The sequence below is a fragment of the Phalacrocorax carbo genome, chromosome 16 (assembly GCF_963921805.1).
Source record: "Phalacrocorax carbo chromosome 16, bPhaCar2.1, whole genome shotgun sequence".
Classification (NCBI taxonomy): domain Eukaryota; kingdom Metazoa; phylum Chordata; class Aves; order Suliformes; family Phalacrocoracidae; genus Phalacrocorax; species Phalacrocorax carbo.
In genome coordinates this window covers 12,462,745-12,478,048 of record NC_087528.1, presented here as the reverse complement: position 1 = coordinate 12,478,048, position 15,304 = coordinate 12,462,745, and the positions used below count along the sequence as shown (strand labels likewise).

The following is a 15,304-nucleotide window of genomic DNA, read 5'->3' as shown; positions in this document are numbered from 1 at the left end:
TGGCATAACGGATACTAGATAAAGGATATTACAGATTTTAGGGAAAGAGGGGCTCCCCCCCACGCACTACTCCAAACACTACATTCAGCTCCTCTTTCATGAGCCTGTAACGTGGAATTTGTTGTCTCTACCTTTCCAGTTTGTATAAGCCATAGCTTAGGGAACAACAACCACCACCACCACAGCAGAGGTAATACCAAAAATCGCATCCGGTTCAGACACTGAAGGAGGCTGTAGGCAGCATTTCAGAGCTCTGACTGAAGGAAACAAAACCAGTTTCAAGTCAAAGCTCCCTCACTTTTAAGGGTAGGACTGGTTCACGCTATTTCAGCTTGATCAGTTTTACACTTTAAAAAAAGCGTAATTCATCTTGTTTGTTTATAACTGAGGAAGGTCCATTTAAAGGTGCAATCGCAGAAAGCCCTGACTATCCTGACTTGCGTTGTATTACTGTTGGGTTTTGGATATAAAATGCTGAATTACTATAGAGCAAGGATACTGAAAAGCTCGTATCATAGTTGAAGCATGAATTTATAAGGTTGCTTATGAAGCTCTGCCCTTTCAGCAGAAAGGCTTCTTCCGAAGCTGGTAAGCATGACACGGTCCTCCAAATACAGCTTGTCCCTCCTATTCATCCAGGAAGGCTCTACGGCTTTCTTGTCATCTCTTCTACCTATACTTGAAACCGATATTTGTTCATCTACAGTTATTACCTATAGAGTAGAATTTGCTTTCCATATTCTTTGAATAGGTTCTCATCTCCACTGCCCACACAGATTCCTTCTATGGAGAGACTAGCCTAAGCTATTTCAGACACGTGCCTCAACACAGTGAATCACTATCGAGACACACTTATTTCTCTGGAGGACACTAGGGAAACCTGTCCCAGTGAGATGTGACAGTACAGGCGACAAGAAGGGAGAGATCAGTTTCGCTCAGCGACTTCAAAAAGATACAATAACAAAGAACACATAACCAAACAAAGTAGCTTTTAAATACAAGAGAACAGAAACATGCTTTAACTGTGGTCCGAGCTTTTCAGCATCTCTGCTTTATAATTCAGAATTTTATATCTGGTATTACAAATATCCAATAGTATAAATATATTCACATCCAATACTCTAATTCAGAGTTTATGTCCAAAACCCAATGGTAATACAATGAAAGCCAAGACAGTCAGGAAGTAAGCAGCATTGGTACCTTTCTACATCACACCTTCTAAAAGGGATGAGATGGTTGAGTTGTCTAAGCTGGCACTAAAAGCCCCAAAAACTACTCCCTCACCCAACCTTTCTCCCCCATTGCAAAACTCTTAGTGCCAACTGCCAGCCAAATATCGAGTCAACGACTATTGACCTTTAATCCATGGCTGCTTGCTGGAGCACGGTGGGGCGCAGGCCGCCGCCCTGAGAAGCGCCAAAAGTCTGGGGCGTTGCAGTGCACTTAGGTTGCTCACAATTTAGGACAATTGCAAAATGAGACACAGGCAAGAATTTGAGTTGTGCATGTGCAGCAGGTCCCGTGGATGACAGTTCTTACTGCTCTTCCCACCGATATCACTTCACAAAGCTGGTTTTCCATGGAGCACTTATAAGGCTGGTACTGAAGTCCGAAATTAAAAACTTGAGATTTGCTTCAGCAGCTACCTTTTTTTGTCATGAAATATACTCCTCGAAATGCTGATTGCATCGCAGGTACTAACTGATACATTAAATCTTAGTCACACTGCCGTGCCACTTCAGAAATCAGATTTTTTTCTAAATACAGCATTTTTATGTTCAGCCATTTCACTACGGAAGTTGTGCTTGGCTCCAGGGCTCTTATCATTGGCAAGAAAACTGTGGTTGAGAACCAAAGAAAACAAACAGATTTAAGCATGCGCTTTTTCCTAGTGCTTAAGTCTTTGTAGATAGCAATAAACAACACTACAACTGAAATACTTGTTCAAAGTTTAGAAGCAATGCAAACAGCATAAATTCTGTTGATGGATACTTAAATCTGTCTGCATTACGAGAATGGAAGAGGCGAGTTTTAGTAATTGCCCATTGGCTCCTACCACACCCGTCATGGCCTCTTCTTGGCACAGAATGCTATCAGGGAAGCTCGGAAGACTGCTCTGTGCTTTTAGCGACATGCATTAGACAAAAGGCAGGAAGAAAACTTCAGCGCAAGTTAAAGGACGCCATACAAATGGGATCAACTTACCAGTGTTCTCTGGCATAGAAGCTTGATCGGTATTTCTCTCCTTCTTAAAGGAAATATTTCCAAATTGTAGCACTGAAGACACCACTTTCAGCATTGCTGTGTTACCAAGAGACACATGCGACAGTTTAGTTGAAGAGGGCTCAGCTTAACAAATTTTTCTTCTGTTACTTGTGTCACTTTCCCTCCAAATTCAAAGTGTAAGTTCAGAAAGGAAATAAAGTTCATACTGTACTCTCTGGGCAAATGGCTCTAATTCAGCTCTAGCTCATGTTAAGCAAACATTTGCTGCAGGCTGTCAAGACACTGAAGCAACATCAAATTTGGTGACAATAAAGTAGCAAATGTGTGTGTGCGCAGGAGAAAAAAGTACACTTTAAAAATCCAAAAGGCTCGATCACTTACACAAGATCTCATCATGCGAAAATCCCATGATATGCATGGCTTCCATAGTCTCCTGAAAGTTATCCTTGTCTTGTTGCCCAGGAATGGGGATGTAGCCATTAGATAAAAACCTGTAGTTGTTAAATCCTTCAAGCAGCAAGTCAGCTGTATCGGGGGGAAGGGGAAGAGACAGAAAAATAAGCTAAAGAAATGTTGTTCACACCCACCTGTACTCTGTTCTCACTAAATGTGCAAACTCTGCTTTATGAAATCAGTTCCTCAAATCTGGCTACAAGCCATTATACCAGCTTCTGAAACTCTAAAATTATGAGCGTACCTTCGAAGCTGAAGCCAGATTCCCAGAATCTCTATCTGTAGCAACCTACATGAGCTCTTTAATGCATTAAGCCTGTAAACAGAGCACTGCCTGACTCAGACCCAGCGCAATCTCAAATCCCTATATGGAATATCCTAAAAGGAGCATCTCTGTTGAAAGGTAACAGACACAGGCAGAAACAGAGTTAGGTATTGATGATTACCACATTGAGGATGCTAAACACCCATTTATCTAATACAGCAAAGGAAAGAGTGGATCGACTCTCTGAAGTCTGTACCTTCATATAATTTCACTTATCATAACCTAACAGAAAGTCAGTTATGGGGGGGAGAAGGAAAAAGGAAAGAGCAGAAGATAACCAGCTTATACTGCAATGGCTGAAGAAAGCCGCAGGGTCTCATTACGTTTTGGTAAAATGGCTGCTTTTCTGCCCAGTTTGAAGGCATGGCCCAGAAGAGATACGGCTGTCACTGCTGACCAGGTTTGTTATTTATCAGCTGGAACACTGCAGTGTCAATCCAGCGATTCCCAGCCAGAGGCTGCCCAAACCGGGCTTTGTCACGTAGGAGCCATTTGCTTGAAATGCAACAGTCCGGACAGCATACTTGATAAGAGACAGAAGTTATTTCAAAACAAAGCCACCCGGCTTTTCGTGCTTGTTTTAAAATTCACCATTTCAGGACCAAAGAATTAGTTCAAACATGACTACGTTACCACTGAAATAACAAACGCGCCAGGCAGAAGCAACAGGCTTACAAAATGAAATTCTCAACTTACACTTCAGGTGTTCTCCTGCTCCAGCTAGCAGTTGATAGAAGATATGAAACGTCCGCTCATCCTTAGCCTGACGGACAGCGCGAGACTTTTCCAACAAGTCTGGTTATAGCTAGTCAAGGATCTTCTACAATTTTTGTTTAAAAATGTCCAAGGCAAACCGAACTTTCAAAGCAGGCTATGTAATTACTTTAAGACCAAACAGAACTTTAACAGTAACGACAGGACTACGTCCAATATCAACTTTCCGTAACTTTAAATATGAGATTTCAAATTCAGGCTGGTAGACGCCCACGTTTCGTTTCAGCAAACTCATTTCTTGGATGTTGACTGCATTTCCCTGCTACATGCGGCTGACAACGGTCTGTGACAGATCAGCTGAAGCCGAAGTCAAAGGGGGAGCTGCCCGTTCTTTTTCAATCACCACTTCTATTAAGGTAATTGCTGAAATTCTTAATACCAAAACCCCAGCAGCTGCTGAACTCAGAAGTACTTTATCTGAAGTGCCTTTGTCATTTCTTTCAAGCATTGCATTTTTATATACAACCTGCACTGCCTTTAAACAGCTCCCAAATTCAATTTGTGCCGCAGATAGTGTCTAGAAAACTGCCATAAGCTGTAGTATTATTTAACTTTCATTTCTTGATATTCCACACTGGAAAACAAACGTGGGGCAGGGATGTGAAGTGACACAGTTTACAAGCCACGATGAGTTCTTGTGATGAAGAAAAAATTCCCCTAAGAGTTAAGTCCTGTTTTCACAGAGCTCGCGGCAAAACAATTCATCTGAGCTTTCATAAAAGTAAAAACTGCCTTCATTCCTGCGCTGAGTGAAAAAATCATTTATCATTAAAGCTTATTTTGAATAAACTATGGATCTTTCCCAGCCTTATTGGGAAATTGTATTTTGTGACAGTTCCAAACATTCAGTGCACCTAAAATTAAGCAGTTTAACTCAGAGCAACAGAACGAAAGCTTAACTGCAGCACTGTTTCTGATTAATACTCACATGATATTGTTTACTAAGACTTCCGATTTCATAAATTTATGGCCACCCTATTGCTATGCACCAGGAAACTAAACAAGCTAAAAAAAATGTAAACACACATTTTTAGTATAAAGAAAACAAAGTTAGAGAAGGGCTTTCACTACAAGTATTTTTACTTCTTACACAATCATAAATAAAAATGAACCTTAAAGCTAAAACTGAACTAGGCTTCAGTATTAATGCTAGCAGGTCTCGTGTTATTGAGCCCTCGCTGGTATCTAGAAGGCCTAAGAAAAGAGAAGGTGTCCCAGCACTTCCAGCTCTACCACTTTATAACGAGCATCACCTCCTTCCAGGCAGAGAGCTGCTTCTGCAGCGCTGACGAGAGCAAAACCAAGCTTGTGGCACAATACAGTAGCTCAGCTTCTGATTAGGAAGGCCTTTTTTTCTAGAAACGTTCATAAAGCAAGCACTTTAAGTGGCTTATCTACTTAATACACCCTGCTTTTAAGGCTAGTCTGAAAGTCCAGCAGATTTCAGAGTGCTAAATTCTGAAGTATCCCATTCCTAAGCACGAGTAGGCACGCTGACTCTATGATATTCGATCGGCTATTTTGAAGCAAAGGAAGAGATGGATGTTGCTGGGAATGCAGAAATGTGGTAACCCTTCACTGCATTCCAATGAGTTCTAGGGTTAAAAGCAAAACAATCAGGAAACCTGCATTTTACAGTGATGTGGCGTGAAGTAGGATACATGTCTCAATGTTGGCCCCAACAATATAACCAGTAACATCAAAGTTAATCCTAATGAACTTGCCCTGCAAAGAAAAGAGATTTTTAACTATTAATTTTTTTATTAGGACAAGAAGCTGTCTATATAAAAACACAATCCTACTTGCATTCATATAAGAAGCATTTCACACAACTTCAAATGAAATCTTTTCCCTTCAACATGCTCAGTCATGATTTCAATCTAATACGATACACTGCACATAAACGTCTCCTAAAGATTAAAAAACTGGTGTTCTTGATATGTTTGTCATCCAGACTCACGAAAAACTTTTCTGAAAGTGAAGCTCAATTTCTCACATTGACAAAACACAATGTCTGAGGCTGAAAGCGACACTGAGATTTTAAGTGCACAGATTTCTGTAGCGAACTCATCGGTGCCTAAAGGTGCTTTATCTGCCGCAGCCCTGAGTCTCGGCGTGCTGCCCAGCCCAGCCCACTCTACTTGCATTTCCAAAACCAGGCTGGCTCCTATCTGCATGGCCTTTCTTTTATAACACTTGGTAAGGAAAGGACTAAGAGCGTCCTGGTTTTGGCTGGGAGAAAGTTAATTTTCTTTCTAGTAGCTGGTACAGTGCTGTGGTTTGGATTTAGGATGAGAATAATGTTGCCAGAACACTGGTGTTTTCATTCCTGCTGAGCAGGGCTTGCACGGAGCCAAGGCCGTTTCTGCCTCACACCCCACCAGCGAGGGGCTGGGGGGCACAAGGGGCTGGGAGGGGACGTGGCCAGGACAGTGACCCCACTGACCCCAGGGATGTCCCACACCACACGGCGTCAGGCTCAGCTTATAGAGCTGGGGGAGGAGGAGGAAGCGGGGGACATTCAGAGTGATGGTGTTTACAGAATCACAGAATGGTACTGGTCTTGTCTTCCCAAGTAACTGTTAGGTGTGATGGCGCCCTGCTTTCCTGGAGATGGCTGAACACCTGCCTGCCCATGGGAAGGGGAGAATTAATTCCTTGTTTTGCCTTGCTCGCATGTGCGGCTTTTCCTGTTAAACCGTCTTTATCTCAACCCACGAGTTTTCTCACTTTTACTCTCCTGATTCTCTCCCCCATCCCACCAGGGCGAGTAAGCGAGCGGCTCTGTGGGGCTGAGCCACTGGCAGGGGTTAAACCACAATAGAGAGACACAATATACCCACGTCTTCCACATACACTTCCTTTTCTTCACGAAGGACCAAATAAAGAGCGCATTTCCCACACGTAGAGCAGTTCTTGGAAAAAAAAGGTGTTGCAAGTGGATATATTATACCAATTTTAAGCCACATCAGTTCCCCGATTTGTCACTTTGCTGCAAACATTCCCAACAGGACAACAGGCTCTGGCTGGGAGCTGGACCACTTTTAAGAGCACCATTACTATATTTCAAGTTTGTGCTCCTGAAACACTTTGGCACAGCCCTGGTTGCAGACCTGAGGAAACCAGTGGGAATACCCAAAGACTACTCTGGGCTCTCCGTTTTCATTGCATCCAATTTCTTCAGTCCTCTGTCCACATACTAACAGGATTTGGAGACAGGGAACATCACAGCAGTTTGCTAACAACTGCCGAAACACTCTTGATGGTACCTGCACGAACCCACCTGCCGATATCTTTCGCAGACGCCTTCTGAAAGCGCTCTTACAATCAGTACCCAAATTTTTATTTCTGACTGATCAGTGCTATTGGTACGTTAAAGTGAATTCCTGTTTGGCAGATCCATTCAGCTCAGGGACTGTAGTTCTGATTTTCATATTAGATATTCTACCCTACAAGCTTATAGAATATATGTATTCTGCCAATGGCCCGCCCTAGTAGGTGTGCATTGGGGGTATATTGCCATGCTGCAGGCTGACACCTGCACAAGCTGCTGCAGTCATTTGGGCTATTGCGACTTCTCACCAGAACGCCCGACCCTCCGCGACTCCCCTGATAAAGCCCGTTCATGTCAAACACACTTGTGTGCACAAGCGTGACCAAGTTTCTCCCCCTAACCACACCAGTGAATCCAGAGAAAGGTACAGCCTCCCTACCAGCCTTATCCTGACTTAGCCTCAGAGCAAAGCAACTGATCCGGGACTGTGGTTGTACAACTTCAGCTCAAAGTTATTTCTCCAAAGTTTCAAGAAAACTGATGGAATACTTTAAATTAGCTTCAATGGTTAGTCCCTACTGCTTGATCTACAGCTTGGTTGGAAAGGCAGAGGCACTAAAATGACCGTGCCAAGGAACGAGGCTTATTTCCAAGCATGCCCTGTCAGGGACTGGCACTTGAACTCACGTTTCTGAGTACAAAGAAACAAAGCACTCTAAGCTCAGCTTGTAACAGAAGCATTTATAGTTTTTGCTCAGTAACAATTCCAGAAAGCAATATTTGTAACTGTCACAAAGAATGAACTGACGTGTTCCTGAAATTCAGCCAATAGGCTAGATATAACACGCATGTGTCACCACTAACATGTCAAGAACGGCAGCTGACAACTTTTTACCCCGAACAGGTACCACAGAGCCTTCTTAGAATGACGTGGCTTGAATTTGCCACGTTGCATATCAAAACAAATATGACACATTACGTAAGGTCTAGTCAGTGACATTTTCTGATATAATTCAGAACCACTTTACTCTGTTTCACCCTTAAAAGTTACCTAATTTCTGTTGTCAAGTTACCAGTTCCACAAACAAAAGTAATTGAGAGGAAATGCAGTGATTACACAAGCTGACACATCAGAAGAGGGGACCCACAAGCTCCCTGCTTCAAAGTTCAGTCATCGCTGAAGTCTGTACTAGAGAGGTCACTTATCTAGTTCATCTTCTTAAAAGCAAAGCATTAATACATCCTTTTAGCTAGCACAGGCAAACCTTGCTGTGAAATCTTTAATTATCAGTCAGAGCTGTAGCAGTGGTCACCTCACCACTGAATTCTGTTTCCACTATCATTATAGCACGCAGTACATGGCTTTGTAAAAACCACATCAGAAGGAAGCATTTACTTGTGCAGTATGAACCCAGCAAGCCCACTCTCCTGTCCACTGCAAACTAGAGGCTTTCTGAAACACAAGGAAGCACTGCTTTTGGTAGAATAAAATAAAAAATTATTGCGATTTGACACCAGCCTTATTCCAGCTCTGTCTGGTATTACCAGCAAGTAGGGAACAGGCTGCCATCCTCGCGCTGCCTGGTGAAGTCTGTCAAGCCTGCATGGGCTGAACAACAGCACTTCTCACTTTGTGGGAGGGTATATATTTTTTAAGTTGGTTTTAAAATGGTTGTTAAAGATTATTTCTTCTGCATGAGAAGACACCATCTGGAGTGCATTATACTTGCTCCTTTACAAAAATAGAGCTGGAGCCATCTGAGTGATTATATTCATGATGGCGATGCAGACTTCAATATAATACAAACCAGATGCTAGCATCTTTCAGGAAAAAAGCATCCTTGTTAAATTAGTACAATCTTTGATGGATTCAAGACGTAACAAAGAAATTATTGCGCAGTGAAGCCTGTTGGTATTATAAATACTATACCCAACATATATAAGCATCAAGCAATATTGTAAATAATATGGCTATAAAGTTATCAAAGTTGAATTCCTGTAGCACTCCACTCTCCCGTCTTGATCAAAAAGGCTAAGGGATTTAGTGACAAAGTTTTCCAGAGTCCTTATTACTGGAGCCGAGTTCATACATAATAAATCCAAGCAACTGTTAAAATGTCAAGGCAGCCAAGAAATCTTTTATTTCTTCTGTAAATTTTAGTTTGTCCTCGCAAGAAAAAAGATTTAATACCTCCTATACAGTTTTAAAGTTGTACTAAAAACATCTTTCCCCTGAAACAGTAGATGGCTTTTTTTTTCCTTCAAAGGAAAGGAAGTTTTAAGAAGTGGTAAATGGCTATTCACGCCGAGTTCCACCACTCTTTAAAACAACGGAACACATCAAAAGCGGTTATCTGCCACCAAACCAGCACATCGACAGAAGGTACCGACCCAACAAAAACATCAGCCAGCTACAGGAGTGCCCAACACCTTGGATAAGTCACACTGTCTTTTTAACTTTCCTTCAGTAAATCAGTCTGACAGAAGGGCACGGCAATTTAGAGAGGTTTTTATGTTGAACTTTTGTGCTTTTTTAAAAAAAATTGAGGATGTTCTCTCCAAACCAATCAACTGATGAAGTCACAGCTGTTGAAAAGGCGGCTACGTATTTAGCCAAATCCCATGTTAATGCCACACTCCTTCATACTTCATAGTAGTTCAGCAGTAATTTGTGCACACAAGCCACAGTTGAGCTCTACGGCATAGATACATTTGTTATACTATGAACACTGCTGTCAGTTCGAGGGTGGTTGAAGTTAGAAACTGAATAAAATTAATATATTAATTATTATTGCCCATGACCCCGACACGATGCAGAAAGCATCGCAAGAGAACCTGAATTTGTGGAGGAAAGAGAACAAAGACAGCTTCTGATACTAATTAGATAAATTCCTAAAAAGGGAACTTCTCCACAAACAGCAGTCCAGGTTTACAGATGCTAAAGAGAAAAGGAGTAACTCACAAAGCGGGAGGAGTTGTCGTTTTTCACTGTCTTTGCGTTCCCGAAGGATTCCAGAATGGGATTCGCCTGCAGAAGCTGACGCTCCAGCTCCCCCTAAAAACCACACAAACAGAAAAATGAACAGACATAAGCAGAGTGCCCAGGCGATTAAGGGGTCCCATATTCTGCTTCTTCCTGACAGTCACTTTACCCAGGTTGTGGCAGTGATACCACCTTCAGAAGGGAGTTATTTTTCCCCCTCTCACTTCTCAATCCGCTGATAGTCTCCTCCATCCAGTGAAGAATGTGTTTTGGTTTTTTGTTGTTCGGTTTTGTTGGGGATTTTGGGGGATGGGTTGGTTTTGTGGGTTTGGGTTTTTTTGTTGTTTTGGGGGGTTTTTTGGTTGTTTTTTTTTTTAAACAAGCACACAGACACACACAGAGCAGTGATGGAATAGGACTCCGTGGATGTTGAAAATCATTGAACATGGAAAAGAAAATTCACATTTAGGGCTAATGAAATTAGGCACAGACTTCGAGTGCTTAAGAGGAAAAACTAATTTAACTGTTTTAAGATTTTACCGCCAGGTTATTCTTAAGCTACCCGTTTAGTGATGTGACAGCATAGCTACTTGGAGTACCTATTTTTCAAACCTACTTTCAAATCAGTGCAACACTCCCTCCCAGTCAGCCAGACCTTCGTGTCATTGCAACATCTGACCTGAACGCACCTGAGAAGCGCGGCAGAACGGCGTAAAGGGAACCGAGCAACACCAAACGCAGAGCTCGTTTTCCAATTGCTCAATTCAGCCAACATTGCTCAGTATGTTTAATGGATTTTTAAAAAAAATGTTTCTTTAAGTTCAAGCCAAATGATGTAGAAATCAAAGTACTTATCTTAAGGAAATTGCACAACAGCTTTTACAATTGCTGTCCATGAGGAGGTCTGGTAACAAAAAATGTCTGTGCTGCTTCCATGAGCCCAAGAGGCATGTATGTACACAGGAAAATACGGTATTGTCTTCCTGCTCTAAATGATGGGTTAAAAGAAAAATGAAGCTGTCTGGAATGCAGTCTCAAAAACTAATATGTGTGTTCAAAAACCTGCTTTTTCCAGTTATTTATAGCAGAGATGAATAAAGGTCCCAGACTGAGCATCAAAGAATGGGAAACGTAAGTCTCTGAAGGCCTCCACGTGAGGTCAATTCTTACACAGGAGTTCTTAAAATTCACTAGTTAACACCTAAAAGAGGCTTTTGTTTGTGCATTGCAATATATTTCAAGTCCTCTTGGAAACTAACGGCTGCTTGTTTTTTAATGTGACCTCAAGTTATCTGCTCAAAACTCATTTACTTCCAAATATATTCCCTTTGGGGCTACATATTCTCTGAATTCTGAAATAACTGAAGAAGAAACAAATGCGTGAGCCTTAGCCCAGAGCACACTGAACACGACTCAGGCCACAGTGCCTATGCACGATATGTTAGGTCTGCCAACGTTGCAGTTCTCAGGAGCAATTTTAAATCGACAAAAAAAAAAAATCCACAATTGGAGAAAAACTACACCCCGTTATAACCACTACAGGCACATCTGCGGTTTATATTCTAGAAGTTTCCTATGTAAACGCATCAGTGGGAAAGCATTTGCTCACACCATTCCTCCCGTTCCCCTCTCCCAACCACACTGTCAGCTCCTGCTAAGACACCAAATATAAAAGTGAGAAGCTTGCTTACCATCCTCTACACAGCTTGAAGTAAACCACATTACGTATATTAAACACAGCAAGCATGCCACAGCTTACATTTCAAATTCTAGCTATTCTGGAAAAGAAAGCACACCAACTTCAAAATTGGACTCCTCCACAGAACATCGCTGTGCCACTTGAAAGCACCGCGCTGCGGGCACGCTTCGTCCAGGCTTTAAAGTGCTTCCGTGTAAACACAACCTTCATTTGGTTTTGAACAGAGGAACTTCTGCAATGCCTCATAAGATAATTTTACTCAAATTGTCCAACTGAATGCAAAAAAGTTCTTAGAAGCTCATTTTTACCATCCTCATCTCTGAGGATTTGAAGAAAGCAGCCAGCTGGGTCCTCAGGCGTGGGTGAAAGCCGTGAGCGAACTCGGCGAGCCAGCCTCTGCGGTTTGCACGCGCAAGTAGGCTCGTCGTGGCCATCACTAAGAAAGAGCAAACCTCTCACATGATGTTAAGCGGCTTCTGATTCAGCAGTTTTCATTTTTAGATGAACTGCTTTTACAGCCAAAAAACAATTCTTTTTTTTTTAGGTGTTCAGTGTCTTTGGAAAGAGGGTAGGTTTGGCCCATAGGCGTGCCTCCTGCATAGGCACCTGAACAGAACGTGGAAAAAGCAGTATGGCAGTAGTGTGGAAGAAGTGAAGTCATGCAGTATTTCATGCAGGGGAACACTGAGGTAAGGACAGGCTATTGTCTCAGTTTCAGAAAAACCAGCATCTCAGTGACTCAGTTCGATGTGAAGCCTGGGTGAGGCAGGGAAAACTACATGCTACTCACATACAACAGGGGTCCACTCTGTAGTTCAAAATGACATTGAAACAGAAATGTTAATGGTTATGGTTTATGCAATATCAGCACTTCTGGATTAGCATGTTTCCACTGATACATTCAAAATGTTTGCCAACAAACGGTTTATTTCAACCCTGACATGCTAACTCTAAGCAAAAGGAGTGTTCAAACTAAACACTGCTCCATCTGTTTTTGGAACAGAGAAATATTTTAGTAAAAACGCTTAGAACTGACAGGTTTGCAAGGAGGGAGGATTAGGTTAAGTACTAAGAATGTCTGTAACTTCTGAAAATGAGACCACGGGCTCCGGCGCATGATTGGGTTACAGGGGTTGAACAAAGTTACCGCACCAGCAAAGGCATCGCAGCTGTCCATGGGATTTCTTTTTGCTTCCAATATACCAGACCTAACTTGACGTTTCTTTGATTATTTTCCTTTCCACTACAGTTTAAGTTGCACTGCAGTCAGCTTTCAGGAAAGCGTAAGGGGAAGAATACCATCAGCTAAACTCACTCATGGCGGCTTCTTCAGTTACCAAGCCTTGGTTACACCACACGAGCTGTTGCCAAGCTTTTCCTTTATTTAAAAGCTCATGGCCACGACCAAAAGGCATCACTTACCATCTCAGGTTAGTGTGTGGAGCGTTCGTCTTGCATAACAGGTGGCAGGAATTGTTTCTCTCTTTCCACAGCCTTACCCTCAACTTCCACCTAACCCTCCTCTTTACGCTCCTTCACAAGCACGCTCCGTAGCGCTGCCAGAACTGCAGCTCCCGCTCTCGTACAAGAGGTGGTCTAGAACAGACCGGCTACTGCTGCCCGCGGGGAGGGCGGGATTAGGGGAGCGGGAAACGGGCAGCATTGCCTGCACGGCGGCTCCAGCCAACCTGAGGAGTAAGAGCAGCTGAAGCTCTGACATTAGTTCAGGCAGCAACACTGAACAGACACCACGTCGCTCAGACCACTTATCCTAGGAAGTCAGGGGAAACGCTTGATTTCAGAAGACAATTGGTTATGCCAAGCCTTTTACACTTGAGATCAAAGTCTTTATCAGGTTATCTGAGAAGCTAGACAAATATTCAGCCAAAGCACTAATCAAAAGAGTTTTGTAGCTTCCATCAATCTCTTATTTAGTACTTTGTTTAATATTAAAGCAGCGCTCCGCACTCTCTCGGCAGCACATTAACCACGCATACACACCGCGTACTGGAGGTCAGCTAGGGAGAGGGTGAACCTCTCGCTTCAGGACAGAGCGACGCCACTTGGAAGTGGGGAGAAGTGCTTTGCAATGCTGAGCAACTTGTAAGCCGTTCACTAGTCCTCTCTCTCAATGCCAGTTAAATATTTACAGAGTTTGCTATTGGCTGTGTACCTCTACAGGATTTCCCATGTTCGAAATACAAATCGACAGAAAATAGAAGAATATATATCAGTTTGCCTACATAACTTTAAAAGCATAAAGAAAAACACTTGCCTGATGTTTCACGGGTTTAGGTGATTCGGGCTGTTCATTGCAAACAAACAAATGCATATGTTAGCAAGCAAGCATTCCAGCTGCAAGTTACATCCCAAATTATTAATGTCAGTAGGTTTAGTTTAACTATATACTCACTCATAGAAACTCATAAACTCATAGAATTTAAATTAATTCTAGAAAAGCAGTTATTTGCTTGTCATTGCATGCGCAAAATACTAAAACCCGTGGTTTTGCAACGGGCTAATTCCAAATAAAACACGAGATGACAGACGGACCTTGAGCAGCAAGGAAAAAGGGCAATCGTTTAACTAATTGTGCGCTGCTTTCCACAGGTTTGCCAGACAACATCAAAAAAAGAAACCCACAACACAAAGTAACTTTCTCTACATCCTCGGTCACTGCAAGGTGGCTTTCTATAGATAAGATTATCATTATTCTTCAAAAATCAAAAGGTTATGAAAGAACCGAGAGGAAAGCAATCCTTAAGGAGTCTGGGCTTTTGTTTTTGCACTCTATTCCGAGTATTTAAGAAATGCAAACCTACAATCGAGACAAAAGCTTGTTTCTTTCTTTCGAGAATGACTGTCCACATGAGAAGCAGCAAAATCTTAAACTGGAGAATTTCAAATTTTGTGAGGAAGAAGGGTAAATGAAACACCAATATAATAAAGTAAAATAACAGCCCTCTAAATTCAAATTTGCGCAGATTCTGCAGAAATGAAGACGTTTGACTCCATGATTACTTCCTTGGCTCAGTCTGCAGGTTTAATGATCTTGAGCTTCACACCAGAGAGCCTGGGGGAAAATACTGTGGTGAAGCTCACAGACCAAGAAATTTTCATACCAAGCCAGATGCTCTCTTCCTCCATTTATGTCTATTATTTTAAACAACTAGCACTGGTTTAGCGCAGAATAAGATTTTTGACAGAGGTCTGTAAAGCAGCTGGCAAAGGTTTGGCTTATTCAGCTACGTGATGTGAATTTTGCAAAGCTGCATCATAGCTGCTCAGAAAACGACTCAGGCATCTAAAACAAGGTTAGATGCTTCAAGTATGAAACTCTCTCATTCCGTAGGGACCTAGGAGGCATGTCGCTTGCTTATCTGCAGACAAGACGAACTACCCTCTCGGGGTGTCCGTTTCTGTCCTCACCAGAAACAGAACTGAGCATAATCAGACACATATTTAACTTCTCTGTGTTTAAATTAGGGCAGTTCAAGCTCATCTGGGAAGTCCTTGCTAAGGGGAGCTTCAGTCTGAGAGAGCCTACCCAAGATCATGTACTTCAAAACC

At 42.3% G+C, this 15,304-nt stretch overlaps 1 protein-coding gene across 3 annotated transcripts in view; it reads right to left on the bottom strand.

The window, feature by feature from the left end:
• Positions 1–15,304, bottom strand: part of MYH10 (myosin heavy chain 10) — a 108,089-nt gene that overhangs the window by 34,995 nt on the left and 57,790 nt on the right. For 2 of the 3 annotated variants that reach the window (XM_064467311.1, XM_064467312.1), the window contains exons 6-11: positions 14,010–14,039; positions 10,015–10,107; positions 5,440–5,503; positions 3,701–3,799; positions 2,608–2,751; positions 2,206–2,301 (exon numbers count right to left, since the gene is read on the bottom strand). In XM_064467311.1, the coding sequence (XP_064323381.1) occupies positions 2,206–2,301; positions 2,608–2,751; positions 3,701–3,799; positions 5,440–5,503; positions 10,015–10,107; positions 14,010–14,039 (526 nt within the window). The remainder of the gene's footprint in view (positions 1–2,205; positions 2,302–2,607; positions 2,752–3,700; positions 3,800–5,439; positions 5,504–10,014; positions 10,108–14,009; positions 14,040–15,304) is intronic. The other variant, XM_064467313.1, reaches the window with a different exon arrangement.